Source organism: Grus americana, chromosome 7 (genome assembly GCF_028858705.1).
Source record: "Grus americana isolate bGruAme1 chromosome 7, bGruAme1.mat, whole genome shotgun sequence".
NCBI lineage: Eukaryota > Metazoa > Chordata > Aves > Gruiformes > Gruidae > Grus > Grus americana.
This window is the reverse complement of record NC_072858.1, coordinates 5,654,775-5,669,869: the sequence shown is the minus strand read 5'-3', so window position 1 is coordinate 5,669,869 and position 15,095 is coordinate 5,654,775. Positions and strand designations below refer to the sequence as shown.

The 15,095-nt window shown below is 40.9% G+C and overlaps 2 protein-coding genes across 7 annotated transcripts in view; both read right to left on the bottom strand.

Moving 5' to 3' along the window:
* ATE1 (arginyltransferase 1) overlaps positions 1 to 3,241 on the bottom strand; it is an 84,119-nt gene extending 80,878 nt beyond the window's left edge. For 2 of the 6 annotated variants that reach the window (XM_054831615.1, XM_054831612.1), the window contains exons 1-4: positions 2,927 to 3,241; positions 1,320 to 1,383; positions 903 to 965; positions 71 to 174 (exon numbers count right to left, since the gene is read on the bottom strand). In XM_054831615.1, the coding sequence (XP_054687590.1) occupies positions 71 to 174; positions 903 to 965; positions 1,320 to 1,383; positions 2,927 to 3,197 (502 nt within the window). In that variant the 5' untranslated portion in view covers positions 3,198 to 3,241. Of the gene's footprint in view, positions 1 to 70; positions 175 to 902; positions 966 to 1,319; positions 1,384 to 2,533; positions 2,757 to 2,926 lie in introns of those variants that run through there. The other 4 variants (XM_054831611.1, XM_054831609.1, XM_054831613.1 and 1 more) reach the window with 4 other exon arrangements.
* Positions 3,242 to 3,400: 159 nt separating this feature from the next.
* Positions 3,401 to 14,539, bottom strand: NSMCE4A (NSE4 homolog A, SMC5-SMC6 complex component). Its single transcript, XM_054831616.1, has 11 exons — positions 14,114 to 14,539; positions 12,762 to 12,842; positions 12,020 to 12,150; positions 10,788 to 10,939; positions 8,723 to 8,822; positions 7,294 to 7,384; positions 6,684 to 6,778; positions 5,859 to 5,907; positions 5,120 to 5,211; positions 4,445 to 4,536; positions 3,401 to 3,920 (listed from the first exon to the last, which is right to left on the bottom strand). Exons 1-10 carry the CDS (start codon positions 14,367 to 14,369, stop codon positions 4,453 to 4,455), a joined length of 1,131 nt encoding a protein of 376 aa, XP_054687591.1. The 5' UTR covers positions 14,370 to 14,539; the 3' UTR covers positions 3,401 to 3,920; positions 4,445 to 4,452.
* Between the last annotated feature and the right edge of the window lie 556 nt (positions 14,540 to 15,095).

The following is a 15,095-nucleotide window of genomic DNA, read 5'->3' as shown; positions in this document are numbered from 1 at the left end:
TCACTCCAGAAGGTACTTGATCCTCCTCTCAAACTTCAGTATTGGTTTTCAAACACTAAGAATTTCTTACCTTCACCCACTACTTTTGAGACATCTCCTTTGGAAATAAATTTCAACATTTTCTTCAGAACTTTCTTGTGGGATTTGGAGGTCTGAAAACGCAAAGCCTGGCACCTTAAAAAGAAAAAATTATGACCATTTCTTTTGTGAAAGATTATTTCACAAAAAAACGTTAAGGAACCACTTTAAAAAGTTTCATTGTATATATACTTTCAATTATTTCTTAAGTTTCCCTACATTAAGCGGTGAAATATTTTATCAACACTTTCAGTTAATAAAATTATGTTACCTTGTTCTGCATAACATCATTCTTTATGGTATGTTTTGCATGTATATCACTATAATCACCAAAACATGCCAATGTGACCTCAAGCAGTGCATAAAAAAGCTTTCTTATAATACACTAGAATTTTTCACTTATCCATCTTATAGATACAGCACTGATACTCACTACTAAGGCCAGAACAGCGTATCTACAACTATTCATAGCTATTCAACTGACAGCCTCTCTTATTTGGGCTACTACAGCAGTGTTTGTGGGGTACAGACATACTGGTTCACCTACAACCAGTGAGCAAGGGAGCAATCACAGGACTCTTGCTTTGGATTGCAACCCAGAAGCAAAAGGCAAGGGTACGCACTTTGGAAATAGCTCACAGAAAAACATCACAGAGCCGCTGGCATGCCTGGACACAAACCCAACAACATATATTCAGTATTCAAAGTATTGCTAGAAGTAGAGAAACTTTGCAAGGGCTCTACATTTCAAGCTGTAAAGACAAATGGTTGAAGATATTTGAAGCGGTCAAATCACTTACAGTAGTATGTTTTGAGCTTCTTACCTTATTGTGTATTGAGGACAACATGTTTGATTCATGATAGGTTTGTAGACATATTTTCCACTTCTAAAAAGAATAATACATACATATTTATTTTTTGTTGCTTATACTACAAAATAAATGGAAGATCACCCTTTTTGGTTGGAATAATATCAAAATATTACACAAAGAGTAACAAGTCAAGAAACAAGTTCCTCAGCTTTCTGCTGCTATATCAAAATACTATCCTTCTAAAATAACCAAATATTTTCCTGTTCAACAGTGTCATGTTACAAAAAGTCACAGAGCATTGGACAAACGCTTCGATTTCAGTTACTTAAGGAAACTAGTTAACTGTTTTCACAGACCTAAGTTTTAAGTCTGGATTCTAAATTGAATCTAAACTGACAACACAGCTTTGTATTTTCTTTTCAAATTTACCTTCGCCATCCTCTATCTATGAGATCCTGGTAATCTTGAACTGTCATCGAATGTGCCCACATACCTGAAATAAATAATAAGGTGATACACTTGACTGACCACAGTTATAGTTCAAAACAGTACAATACAGCAAATTCTACAGAAATATCACTGTAAATCTGAGCAGCTAAGGGTAACTTTCGAATAGTTGTTTTTCAAGGATTTGGCATATTCATAAATCTCATAAATTACTGATTTCAACACCCACATTAAGTGTAAAAAAACCCAAAACCAACACAAATCTTGGGATGCAATCAACTATATTGCTCCGACTGTACAAGTCAAAAAGTTTACCTCTCCGCTTGCTATCTTTCCCAGAGATACACCAACAATATAACCTCAAATTACTCCTTAATTTTGTACTAAACATTAAATATTTCTGAGTCAGAAACACTGGGCCAGTAGAACTCTCCGGAAGGCGCTAAGCTGACACAGACCATTCCCAGGGACCCCTTGGAGAGCAACTGACCCAGCGGCCACCAAGCCGAGCGGGGCTCATGGACTGTCACCTCTTCACCAGGGAAAAGAACACACTCCGCTGCCCTTGAGCTGGCCTAAGTGAAGCTTGCCTGGGCACAGCTTTAGAGCTTTAGGCTGACACGCTCTTATCAACAGACGCTGCAGGTGGAGGGTCAGGCTGGGCACTCGCCCCTGAGAGTAAAACTGTATCGAGAGAACGCTGCAGGTGAGATCCTAACCGCATCCTTGGGTAGGGTATATATATTATGATAGTGATAATTAAAACATTTCACCCTTTACAAAGTTTTCCCGTTGTTTTGGATGGTTTGCCCCCGGGCTAGGAAGTGCTGCCGTAAGACCAGGCCATCAGGCAAGGTTTCCCGGTGAGCCCGCGGCCTCCGGCGGCCCCAGCCCCACACCGAGCCCGTCTCGCTTTAACCGGCCGCTTCGCCGGGGAGGCTGCGGGAGCCGGCTCGGCCGGTGTCCCCTCGCAGGCTGCCTCTGGGACCCGCGGTACGGGGCTTCGGGACTCCCGGAGGGCAGGGCAGCTGCCGCTCCCAGCAGGACAGACGTTGCTGCCAAGCCGCCGCCTTTACTCGCCGCTCGCAGGGCTTCCTCAGCCCCGCAGCCCCCAGCCGCCCCCTTCTCCGGCAGCACCGGCGCGGCCCGGCCCGCTCACGGCTCCTCTCACAGCCCGCCCTGCCCCCGGGCCGCACCATGAGAGAGGTTGCCGTTCTCGTTCTTGCAGTAGCCGCAGCGGTAGCCATCCTCTCCGCCGAAGTACTCGACGATGCTCGCAGAGCTGCCGGCCGCCGCCATCTCCCGCGGTGCCTCGCTCGCCCTGCCCCGCCGCCCGGCTCAGGACAGCACCCTGCCCGCCGCCCCACACGGCGCCCCAGGCCTCCCGGAAACAGCCGTCGCCGCCATCTTTGTTACGGGCAGGGCACAGGCAGCGCCCACAGGAAACTGCGGCCCCGCCATGTTTGCCACGGGCGAGCTCCCCCATCTTTAGTGAGGGCGGCCGCCCTCCCACGCCCCCGGGCGCGGCTCCCCCCCCGACAGGACCCCAGGCGGCCCCGGCCCGGCTTGGCCCGTCTGCTCCCGCTTACCGGCGGAGACCTTCCCCTGCTCCGAGGCGCAGTAGCCGCAGCGGTAGCCCTCCTTCCAGCCCTTGTACTCCACCACGGCCGCATGCATGGCGCCCAGCGGCCCCGCTCGCCGCAGCGTCCCTGCCCCGCAGCGCCCCGCCCGGGAGCAGCGGCGGAGGTTGCCGCCTTCAGCGGTGCAGGCTGCGCCCGGCCAGGCCTGCCCCATTCGCTGGGTTTGCACGAACGCAAGGCTCTCAGCTTTCTGGTAGGTGTTGAAACCGTGTTTTGACATACCCTCACAGCCTGAGCGACCCCCGGAAACGTGCTCCAAGAGGGGTGGTGGAAGCAGGACAGCAGACCCCTTGGTACCTACCGCCCAGCTGCGTGATCAGAAACCCTGCCTGAGGATAAAAGCAAGCAAGAAATCCTAAAACCTCCAGACAGTGGTCCTCAGAAGAGCATTTTCTGGAGATGGAGCTAGACTTTTATTTATTTTGAAGAAAATACTTCCACAGCCTAAGAGAGCTGTCCTGCCTAAGTTACGAAACCAATACACATGATGGACTTAGGAAAAAGAGAAGAGGAAGGAAGAATTTTTATCTGTAATTGAGACCAAATTTCTAAAGTCAAACCTTGATTTCCAGAAGAGTAAGAACAGAAAGATAATATCAAGTTTCTCCTGCGGCACCCAAGATCATCTAGATCAGATTCTCAGAGCAGAGGTGGCTAATCATGTAAATTCCACTTACAGGCTGCTATTGCTGAGAGACAAGGGATGAAAGAAGGGGGACAGCATTTCCTTTTTAGTGCTTGCAAGTGTCAGTAAGCTTATATAAAGTAGTAAACATAGCCATAATAAATAGAAAGTATACGGTAATAACCCTGTGACATGTATAAACAATACAGCTTATATATAAGTGTCACAATGTTCCAATAAAAATAAATTTAATTTTACAATATATACATATAAAATCTTCTCTGAAGGAAACATTTTAAAATATTTTCTTTAAGGCACCTAGGGGGAAAGAAAAAAAAGATCAGACAATAAGACAATATGCATTAAGATCTGGAACTTACCGAACAACCGTGGTAATAAAAGAATTCAATCCTATTGTTTAAAGGATTTGAGGGAACCAGACTGTCTTCCCTTCCCCTGCCTCCCTAAATCCTCCTTCAGACTACTCTATTAACTCATGAGCTGTCAGTAGGTTAAAAAAAAGTACAAAAACTAAGCTATGATTCTTCACAGCATTGCATTCCAAGTGCGAATATAAAGTTCCAAAAAAAAAATAACAAGTATATCACTTGACTGAACATCAAATGTAAAAATAAAGGGTTTTTTTCAGTTAATTACTGCCTAGAAGACTAGATGACATTTTGTTCCATGAAGAGATCAAGAACATAGAAACATTCCAGATGCTATACGGTTATCCTGCTTGTAGTTTTTCTACATTTGCTAGTTCTCCTGCAGTTCTTCCACATGCATAAGGAACTCATACACTCTACCCTTATTTAGTTTGACTTATTAAAAGAACTTACTTGAAGAGTTAAGGTATCTCCATTTCATCTTCATTTCTTTGACAAGGAGGGCTAATCATGGGTTCTGTTATTTCATATGTTTCTACGATCTCCTGGTTAGAGATAGCAAGAGTACGTAAGTTACAAGAGCTGAACTATTTCAATTTAATTGCAGTTACCCCCAGGTAGTAATAAAGTTTCTCATACTACAGCACTATTTCAAATGACTAAGTTTCTTCTGCACATTCTGAGTGAGGGACAAAGGAGAAAAGTTGTGTGTGCTAAAAACTACTGTTTAATCTAAGATTTATTACAAACAGCAAACAGCGAGGAAATTGTATGGAGAACTTCCCCTCTAGAAGCAAGTATCATATATAAGGGAAGAAACGGGCTCCATCTTTATGCAGTCCTTGTATAAAACAGTAAAGGCAAGTCACTGCACAACTTAAAAGCACTTAAACTGACCAGGCTTCAAGGATCAAAGATGAAATTGCTATCCCAACTCTCAGTTTTCTTGCAGTTAAAAGCATTCATTAGATTTGTGATTGATTTGGAATCCATAAAATTAAATGTAGCAATAATATAGAAAGGAACACCTAGGCTCATCAGAGTACATAACAGCACAGCTCTCAGATGCATTCTTACACTTAAGATTACAAAAAATTAATCAAAAGTATCAAGTGCTATCTATTATACCTTCCATTCTTGATGGCTCAGAGATAAGACAACCTGGTTCCGTGCTCCAGCACCACGGTCATCCTCCCTTCCCTCGTTATCTTTTGAAGGCTCTGTTCAAAATAGAATTTTCATAGTCTTTACACTTGTAAAGTCAGCTTCCTCCAGGAATACAAAAGCTTCACAAAAAGCAAATCAATTATCCATACCCCACTAAGCTAGTCTCTATCAATGGCCTGTAACATATGCTTCTTAAGAAATTTCTTTAGTCTTACCTCCTAAAAATTCAAAAACTAACTTTAATTTAATCCTTTATGAAATCCCACCAAAGTCTTAATCCCATCAATATCATGTGGGAACAAAAGCCAGAGACCTCATATGTTCCTTTTCAACTGTTTTGAAGTTGCAATGCTTCCCAACTCAAATAGAGGAAGGAGACTTCTCACACGCAAAAATATCTTTTCTCAGCAAAGCTTAACTATCACTTATAAGGAAAGGTAATAAGCTTTTACTTCTATTAATGTGATCAATTTGTATAGATCAGCATAACAGCCTTTTTCCATATTTTGCTATTTAAAGAGGCTCGATCCTTTCAATTACTCATAAACCTTCATGCCTTCGATTACATTCACCACATATCCCTGACTCTCTACTCTTGCACCTAAAAATACACCTAAAACTTTGCAAACGCAGAAGATGCAGCTACTTTTTTCAATGTTGTAACAAAAAACAATTATAGTCTTTTAAAGATAGATTTTACCTATTATTGGCAATTTATCGTCATCCAGCTTTAATCTTGCAAAACCATCCTAAAAGACAATAGGATTTAAAGTTTCAGAAATTAGATCTAATTAGGACAATGCACTGAGATTTCATATTTTAAATTAATATACTACATAAACAGGTACATATATTGATACAGAATCTTAATTGGTAAAACCAAGTAAGAAAAAATATTTAAATTTAGCACTTATTCATAAAGAATGCAGCTGATATAGGACAGTTGGTAGCTGTTAGATTATAAAAACTCTGATTTATTATAAATCATTATTATTCATGACATCTACTTGAGTTAACCCTTCATAATCACATCACTATTCACTATAAACCTGAATTTAGTCAAAATATATTTGTGTGTTTACCTTTTCCCAAATTCATTTTATTTCTTAGACAAAGTATAATTTGAAGTACAAATCTACAGATTCAAAGAGAACATAAAACACTGCACTGACATACTTTCCTGCAACCTCAATAACTCTTCTATGCTCAGTGACTACTCTTCTATAATCTAAAATAATGTGAGCTATAATCCCTTTTTGAAAAGGGTATTGACAGCAAAAAATTCACTATTATTTGTTGGTAAATTGACTGTAGTAAAAAATCTAGTAAAAAAAAATAGTCTGTCAACTCTGTTTTCTTTTTTATTCAGTTACCAAAATGTCATAGATTGTTTGTAGAAAACAAATTAGGATTCCTAATATTCAAGACCTAATCTGTCAATATTAAAGCCATAAAAATAACAAATCAATATTTCTAGATAATTCCAATATCTAAAATAAGATTTCAAGAACATGTCATGCCTTACCCTTATAATGAAGGACACATGAAAGATATTTTCCACAGTGCGTGCAAAAGAGTTTGGATCAATCACAAGGTCAAAGAAGGAAATAGGTGTATCAGCTAGAGATGCAAAAAATCAATTTGTTAAAAAAAAAAAACACCACACCACACAACAAAAAAACCCCCCACAAACAGGTGGCATACACAGAGCTAATATATGCAAAACCAAACTTAAAGTCATTACTCCTTTTCAAAGCTAACTGAATGTTTATGGCAATTTATTTACAATGCTGAATTCCCAGTTGCCTGCAGAAAGAAACAAAGTTTCTAGAGAATATTATTTTCTTCCCATCTTTGCCACACACAAATACATACATGGTGACTGTTTGATTGCCTTCTAAAAAAATGGCATGCTCTAAGAGGAAGAGGGTAGGATTTAAATTTACTTTGCAATCAAACAGCAACTGATTAGTGTTCATAAAAAATACATAGTATATATCCCTCAACATAAAGATTTCTACTTGCAAACGCCATCTAATTTTGTTTCTATAGTTTAACCACTTGTAACTGTAGAAGATTAAGAGTATTCATTTTCTCAAATCAATGCTTTAAAAGCTTAATTGAATCATACTTACGATCATTTTTAAAATGAGTTTGCAATAATCCCAAAATCCTCTCTACTTCTTTCTCTGTAGCTTCCTGGTGAGACTCCTCCATTTTTTTTAACTGGAAAAAAGAAACATAGTTTCACCTCAAATAACCACTGTTGTAAGACAAGAATATGAAAAGGACCTTTTATGAATACATAAAAGACAAATTTTTCTCTCTATGCCACACACATGCACTTACAGACACACACAAACATGAGACAACTTACAAAGTGCTTAAGGAATTAATTCCCATTTTACAATATCAAACTGAAAGGCCACAGTTTGTACATTTTGAGCCCATTTACAGGTCTACACTTACTTTCTAATAGTTCTGTGGAACTAGGTTACCCCCAGTAGTACATAGTCCATGAGTTTACTGAAGAAGTTTATTTATAAGTGTAGAAGGGCGGTTTATTAAGTTCTTTAACCTTTTTTTTTTCAGAAAAGGCACCAAAGTTTACATGTAAGAAATGGCATGGCATGAAGTTTGGCATGGTCAAAGGACACGATTATTGTGATTTTACAGATACGTTCGTTATCTGTAAACCAGGATACTCCAAATCATCCTTCAAGTACTGTCATCAGTAGAGTACCAAATTCACTTTTCAAGTACAGTCCTCAGTAACCTGTTTGCTGTTCCTTTTAACACCCACTTTCCCTTTGACAACTTTGCAACAAAGCAAGCTACAGAAACTGTCACACATTAACTATGTATCTAACACAGATTAACTTGTTTGATGGTCATCAGCAACACTCCCAAACCCTCCAGCTCCTCTTCCTCCCAGTACAAAATGTATTAGTGATTTCTATCACTGTTTGGATTATCATGAAGTAAGCTGCATTTAAAAAGATATACTCAACATTTTCCCTCTCTGTAATGGCATTATCAGCCAGATGTTCCCATAACAATGTGGTTTATGTTTTCAAAGTTTCAAATATAAACTACTCTGCAAGCAATCTCAGACTTTTGCCAGACAGAATAGGGAAACAGAAAGCAGAGAAAATAGTGGTTAAGTGAGCTAGTTAGTTTGCTGTTGTTAACCACATTGCTGTGCAAAAGCCACACGCTGTTAGACACTTCTTAAATAAAAGTTGAAAACACAGTAAAGAAGGTTTTTTTGTTTCCTTTCAAAGCAATGAGCATCAGAGCAAATAAGATAATTTGAACTTGATATCAGTCTGTTAATCCTATTTCTGAACTTGAAATCAGTCTGTAAATCCTATTTCCTTCCACTCAGTGAATACCGCAGTCCACACAAAACAAATCAAGAAGCCTAATCATTAAGTCTGAATCCTTTAGTACTATGCAGTTCATAACTACAAATGCCAGAACAACGTGAACAGAAAGATTTTAAAGTCACTTGTAATAAATATACCATAACAAATCATTAATAAATATTAACACTTCACAAACCTGAGCAGGCATTGCCCGTTTTTCTTCTCCTCCTGTAGCCTTTTTCTGCCTCTCAATCCGTTGCCTTGGTACAGGAGGATCAGACTTGAAAGATCCCAACCTAACCGAAATAAGAACAACATAATTTATATGGAAATATGTTTTACATCATATGCTAAGAAATTTACATACTGAGCAGTTGATCTCCCGATAAAAGTGCAAAGTAATTACTGATATCTAAAAATAAAGCCTCATTACATTTAGAGATTTCTGTAAACAACCATCCCCAAAAGCTGCTCCCAATATGTGTTGGCAGCCTCACACCACAATTATCAACGGATGTGTAAGATTTGATGCAATTATTCCAACTTTATTTTTTTTAAACTGAAAACTTTAAATCTACTTTTCTTAAAACTAGTTAAGAAGTGAAACAGAGTATATGGTTTATATCCTCCAATATCTCCATCTGAATTTATTACAAACCTTTCTGCCTTGAAAACTCTCTCCATACAATATTCATCTCTTTTTCATCTATTGTTAAGTTCAGGTTTGCGGTAAGCTTTTTTTTTCTTTAAAGCCACAAATTTTTAAAATTTAGTCAACCAATAGAACATTCAGTACACTAACAAGAGATCTAAAGTTTCTCATTAAACAACGTGAGTGTAATATATGTGCTAGATTTAGGCACTTTCTTGAAGTGCTTACCTCTCTCCATTGACTATATAAGGAACTTAGGCTCCTAACTTTGGTTGCCTTGAATCTCCACCAAGTTAGATGCCTAAAGGAGAGAGTGTGAATTGAGACTCAATTCAAATTAGCTCAGCAGATGACCAAAAATTCTGCAGCACATATTTTTCCCTATCTTGGGTGAGTTGTGACCACTCGATTTCAGAAGTCACGGACTGACCATGACAAAAAAATTACTCAGGCCTCAGATAAGAATAGATGGAGTCAGAAATAAGTAGTTCTTTTCCTAAACTGAGAATTACGCTTTATTGCAAATATTCACACATCCTCCACCAAAATAAGTCCATCATTACTTAAGGCATCAAAATGCAACTAATGATAAAAAAAAAGTCTTTCTTGCAGTCAGTTTTGTCTTAAGATCATTAAAATTATTGGAAGATATACTTGTCATTTAGAGCTTACAGCTTGAAAGTGCAAACATATATTTGAAATGTCTCAGCTATCCAACATTAAATATCAGATATCATATGATCACATTATTATATTGAGCAACTTTTTTACAATTACAGTGATACTTACTGGGGCGGAACAAGTGTAAAAGCACAGACAACTGAATAATATTCTGTCAGCTCTACTGTCGATAATTTAATTGAACTAGATCCTGCTGTTGTAGGCTGACTTTAAGAGATTTGAATTGGAGCGTTGCCTATAAGCCAGGTGACTACAGGTCATTTCACAGTAGCTAAAAAGGCTCCTACTAAATGGGTTGCCTACGCATAAAGAGAGATGATGCTGATTCTACATAAGGCCACTTGCCAGTAATCAGGTGATTTCTTCTGAAGGCAGAGCCAGAAAGCAAGATTCTAAAAGACAACCCATTAACACAGATGCACAATTAGAACTGTTGGTCTCTTCATGATAATGCAATCGCCAGGTAAAAGATACAGACCTTGATGATCTGACTTTCCATAACTGTCTGGGGAGCGAGGGAAGAAGGGAAGGAGGAAAAAAGAAAAGGGGGGGGTCCTCTATTCATGATTTTAGCTGCAGCTTGTACAGGCAGAGAAAGATGAGGGAAGAGTCAGCTTTTAAAGGAAAGAGGATCACTTCTACTGGTTTTGGTCTGAAACAGGTAAATCAAGAATACCTTGCTACTCTACTAGATACAAGTGATATTATTCTGTAGGCAAGCCAAATCAAAATCAAAGAAAGAAATATTATGAAATATTTTGGAGATGAGGAGTTCACTGTACCCTAAGAACGGAGACGACACAGAAGTTCTTGTTGACACCCTGTGACTTTCTCGAGATTAAACTCTATTCAAGCCCAGGGCATTAAAGAAAAGAATCAGTTAAGGTCATTAGCCTGTGCTGCAGTATATACTATTAAATAAACTTACATATAGTGAAAAGAAGGTGCTCTTCTGAAATACTTTTCTGTTTCTTCTCCCAGTTTCTGCCAGGCATTACTAGGCAAATAGCCACCTGAGATGCCCTCAGAATCACTATCATTATCTTCTACTTCTATGCGATTTATACCCATGAAGGTTAGCTACAAAAGAAAAAAAGCTGCAGTGAAAATTCACTTAGAGAAGATCAGTAGATACATTAATGGTGAAATACTGTATTATGGTGTTGTCCTGCTAGATTAATATCTAATATCACTGCACAAGAACCTTGAGTTTCCTGAAGATACTATTAAAACAGAAAAGCACTCACATACAGACTTGTGTTCAGCAGGCATCAGCAAGCAATGAAAAAAAAAGATCTACAGGCAAATAAAACTGCCTATATTGCAACAGAATTTCAATGACGTATGAAGTAGCAAAGCATTACTTAAATCGCACTATAAAGCTAAGTTGTTCCACAGTTTCTGAATGCCACAAGCTTCCAGGAAGCCTAGCACCTCAAATACCATACAACAACTTATTTGGCCCAACCCTGCATCCACCAATCCAGACTTCCCCAGGAAAAACTTCAATAATACAATAGAACGTGATGATTTTTATATTGCAGAGCTCTAGACTTGATCAAAGACTCAGATTCCTTATTAATCTGCTGTAACATATGAGAAATTTTTCAGGGAGGGGAGGGAGAAAAAAGAAAAAAAAATCTGCTTCAAAGCTATTCTGAACTGACTCTTCCACCCAGTCACAGTACAGACAGACAAACATGTCAAGTCTAAAAGCACACAAGTAATCCAAAGTTCCACTTCATGGCAGTGACACAAGGCCTTGAGAACTCCATCCAAAAAGATATAAAGCAGTGACAGGATAACGAAACTGCTTAGCTACTGGGAAACTACAAAACAGTAGGTATTAAAAAACTGCACCAGACTACCTTAAGAGCATGAACTGACTGAACTGTGACAAAGTAGCAGCAAGGCAACGATGGGGGGGGGGACGTCTGCATTTTAAGATACATTTTCCCCTACGCATATTGGAAATGCTTAATACATACTTTAAAACAACTAACAACACTAACCTGAAAGTTAAGAAATTCGTAAGAAGAGTGTTAAATTCCATCAGAACTGTCACGTACTGCTTAAACTGAAGATTTCATTGTATGATTCTGTAACAAATAGGGCAAATCTCTAGCAAAACTGTTGGAAAATTCAGGGTCTAGAACTTACCAAGTCTTCTGCAAATGCTAGTGAATCAAATGCTGTCATCTCAGAGTGCAACTCATTGGCCTTCTCCTTGCCTAGATTTGATGCTAAGACAAGAAATTGGGCATCCAGCACAGCCTCTCGTGCACAGGAAACTGTTACAGAAAATATTTTATATTAATAATATGAAGTTGTCAAAAATATAATAAAATTTAACATACAGACTATCCTGGGTATAAAGCTTTGTAAATCATTTTTTGTGATGACCTCTAACACACTTACATAACCCTTATAATAATTTTTGCATTAAAAAAATAAAGAAAGAAAAGGAGAGGATGACACTGACAAAGGCAAGCATGTAAAAACAACACATTGTCTTAAAAAATAAAATGCATTTTTCATTGACATGTTTTCCATCTCTCCAAGTGATATGAACCCCTCTATGCTAATATCTTTTACATATAAAATATTTTACATGTACTACTTACATATATTGTTCTACAGAGTCAAGGTAAAGCAAGGAGTATTTTTAAGTGCAAATAAACACTAAAGTAATGGTATTTATTTTGTCATATCAACTTATTCAAACTATTCCTCTTCCACTAAACGTATCTCTTTCAAGTTATACTTTAATAATACTGATAAAGTACTTGGACCTCAACTTCATTCTCTTGCCCTTTTTTATTTTTAAGGCATCATCGCCTCACGCTTGGCCAACTAACTGTCAAGCAAACACCTCTAATAAGGACCACAGAATTTCTTTTACCTCCACTAAACAGTTTATTGGCTTCTTCCAAAGCTTCTGTCAGTCTGTTGCTTTTTGAACTCAGCATATCCTCACGATTTTCTGAGGGGGAAGGGACACAAATGAAATCCTAAATTACTTAAATATAGAAGCATCGAGAAATATGTACTTACACCTTAATCAAAACTGGCTGGTTCATAGCCCATCATACACACAAAAAAGCAGAATATAGTTATAGTACATTAATTGCAAGGTTATGTAGGCTCCATTTTTATTAATGTTTATGTATTAACTCCATTTGAAGTAGTAATTTTCCATTTACTTCAATGGAATAAGATTTATGTGGTTGAATTTATGTTAGCGGATCCCATATTCCTCTTGGTTCCAGTCAAATACCTGTATCTGTGTCAAAGCAGCTACTAGATACGATAGTTTTCTGTATGTTTTTTGTCTTACCCATAAGTTATTAAGAATTTTCACAAAAAGAACAAACAAACCCCCCAAAATGCATGCTTGGTGATTTGTGAAGATCACCATGTCAAACAGTTACTTGTATGTAACAGTATACATATGATTTAACAAGGCTTTCAGATTTTCAATTCTGAACAGCTACTCACAGCACAGCTTTTAAGTACACCATCCTTACTGCACTGTCATACCACTGTTGTTCTTCTGCATAAACACAGACTGGATCATCCATAAACTGCGTTGTATTCACTTGTAAAACAACCCTACGAAATTAGCAAGCATGCAGAAAACAACCAACACCACATGCTGTTAAACTTGGCAGTGCTCACTCAAATAACCATCGTTGTGCTTTCATGAGAAAAACAGCCCACTCTGGACAGACAGGGGAGAAGTACTGACACGCCTATCAAGAGAGATGCTAAAAATCCCATAGCACTTTCTGGAAAGCCTAATAGTAACTTTCTGGTCAAGGCACATACTGGTACCTGCAGTTTAAAACTCAAACACCACGAACGCAAAATTAAAGGCTTTCAAGGATAGCTCCAGGTCTAAAGCCGACGGCTCCCCTGCATCAATGCAGTCACACACGTTACATGCAGGTAAATCCCTCAAAACCTTCCTATCCCTGGGCATCTAAATGTCTCTCGGGAAACAAATCTCCATCTAACTACAGGCCCAACAAATCCAGCAATCCAAGGAATTTGGAGTTCCCACGAAAGCCTGAAGGGTTCCTCAAACAATACGGACAGGCTACCAGCCTGGCACCCACTCGCAGCCCCCATTTCCCAGACACAAAGAGGCATCCCCGCCGGAGGAACGCCGTGCCCGCCCCGGGGCCGGGCTCAGGCCGGCGGCCCCCACCGCGGGCTGGGCCGCCCCTGAGGGGAGCCGCACCCCGGGCTTACGCTGCACGTTGTATATGAGCTCCCGGTACTGGTTCCGGATCATCCTCCTGCTGCGCTCATCGCCGGCGCCCTCCGGCTGCGTGGGCCTCTCGCCTGACGCCTCCGGCTCCTCTCCCTCGTCCCCGGAGGCCGGCGGGCGGCTCGACAGCCGCGGCTGCGTGCGCTGGGGCACGGCGCCGTTGCGTGAGGTGGACGGCAGCTCCGCGCCCGAGCTCCACGAGGAGGACAGATCACCGCTCCCACTCGCCTCCGACATCGCTGGTCGGCGGCCCGGGCCTTCAGGAACCGCCGCGAAAGAGGCACGGGAGGCCGCCGCCCCGGGCAGCCCGGCCCCGCGGAAGGCGCCAAGGCCACGGAGACGCCGTTACCCGTCGCGACGGCGGCCCGAGAGGGCCAAACCCGTGGGGAGGGGGCGGGGCGGCGGGGCGGGGCCAAGGCCGGCACAGGCCGGGCGTAGTCACCACCGCCGCCCCGCGAGGTCGCTGCTGCGGCGGGAGACGAACGAGGCCGGCGGTTCGTAAGCGGGCGGGAGAGCGATCGCTCCCTCCCTGCTGCGCGGCCGCAGCCTGCTCGTGCGGGCGGGGTCACCCCCTCAGGGAGGCGGCCCGGGGCCTACGGTCCCTCTCTGAGGTAACGGCGGTCCCTCTCTGAGGTAACGGCGGCGGGAATGCAGCAGCCGGACCGACCGCCGCTCGCAGCCCCCCAGGCGGTGTCGCGCCTTGCGGGTAGTTGTCCTTCCCTCGTTCCAAAGTAAATTGCGCCTCAGTAAGTCGTTTCAAATAAATCCCCGAAAGGGCCGCTCACGCACGTCCGAGGTGTGACTTTTTACCTCTTGGAATAAGCAAGTTTTCTGCTTTTAGAAAGTTGAGCAGAAAAGTCCTAGAATTTTCACCTTTATTAAGGAGTTTTAATGTAATGACGAACGTGATGGTAACAAATCTTTCATCTACTTTTAAGCTGCTCTAACATCAGAGGAGCCGAA

Bases quoted from the DNA above. Each gene is read 5' to 3' on its own strand.
- NSMCE4A (XM_054831616.1), bottom strand. From the start codon at position 14,369: ATGTCGGAGGCGAGTGGGAGCGGTGATCTGTCCTCCTCGTGGAGCTCG. The intron at 7,385-8,722 runs GTTTGTGAAGTG...TCTTTTTTCCAG, and splicing joins AACGGGCAATGCCTGCTCAG to TTAAAAAAAATGGAGGAGTC. The intron at 5,212-5,858 runs GTAAAATCTATC...TATTTTGAACAG, and splicing joins CGATAAATTGCCAATAATAG to AGCCTTCAAAAGATAACGAG.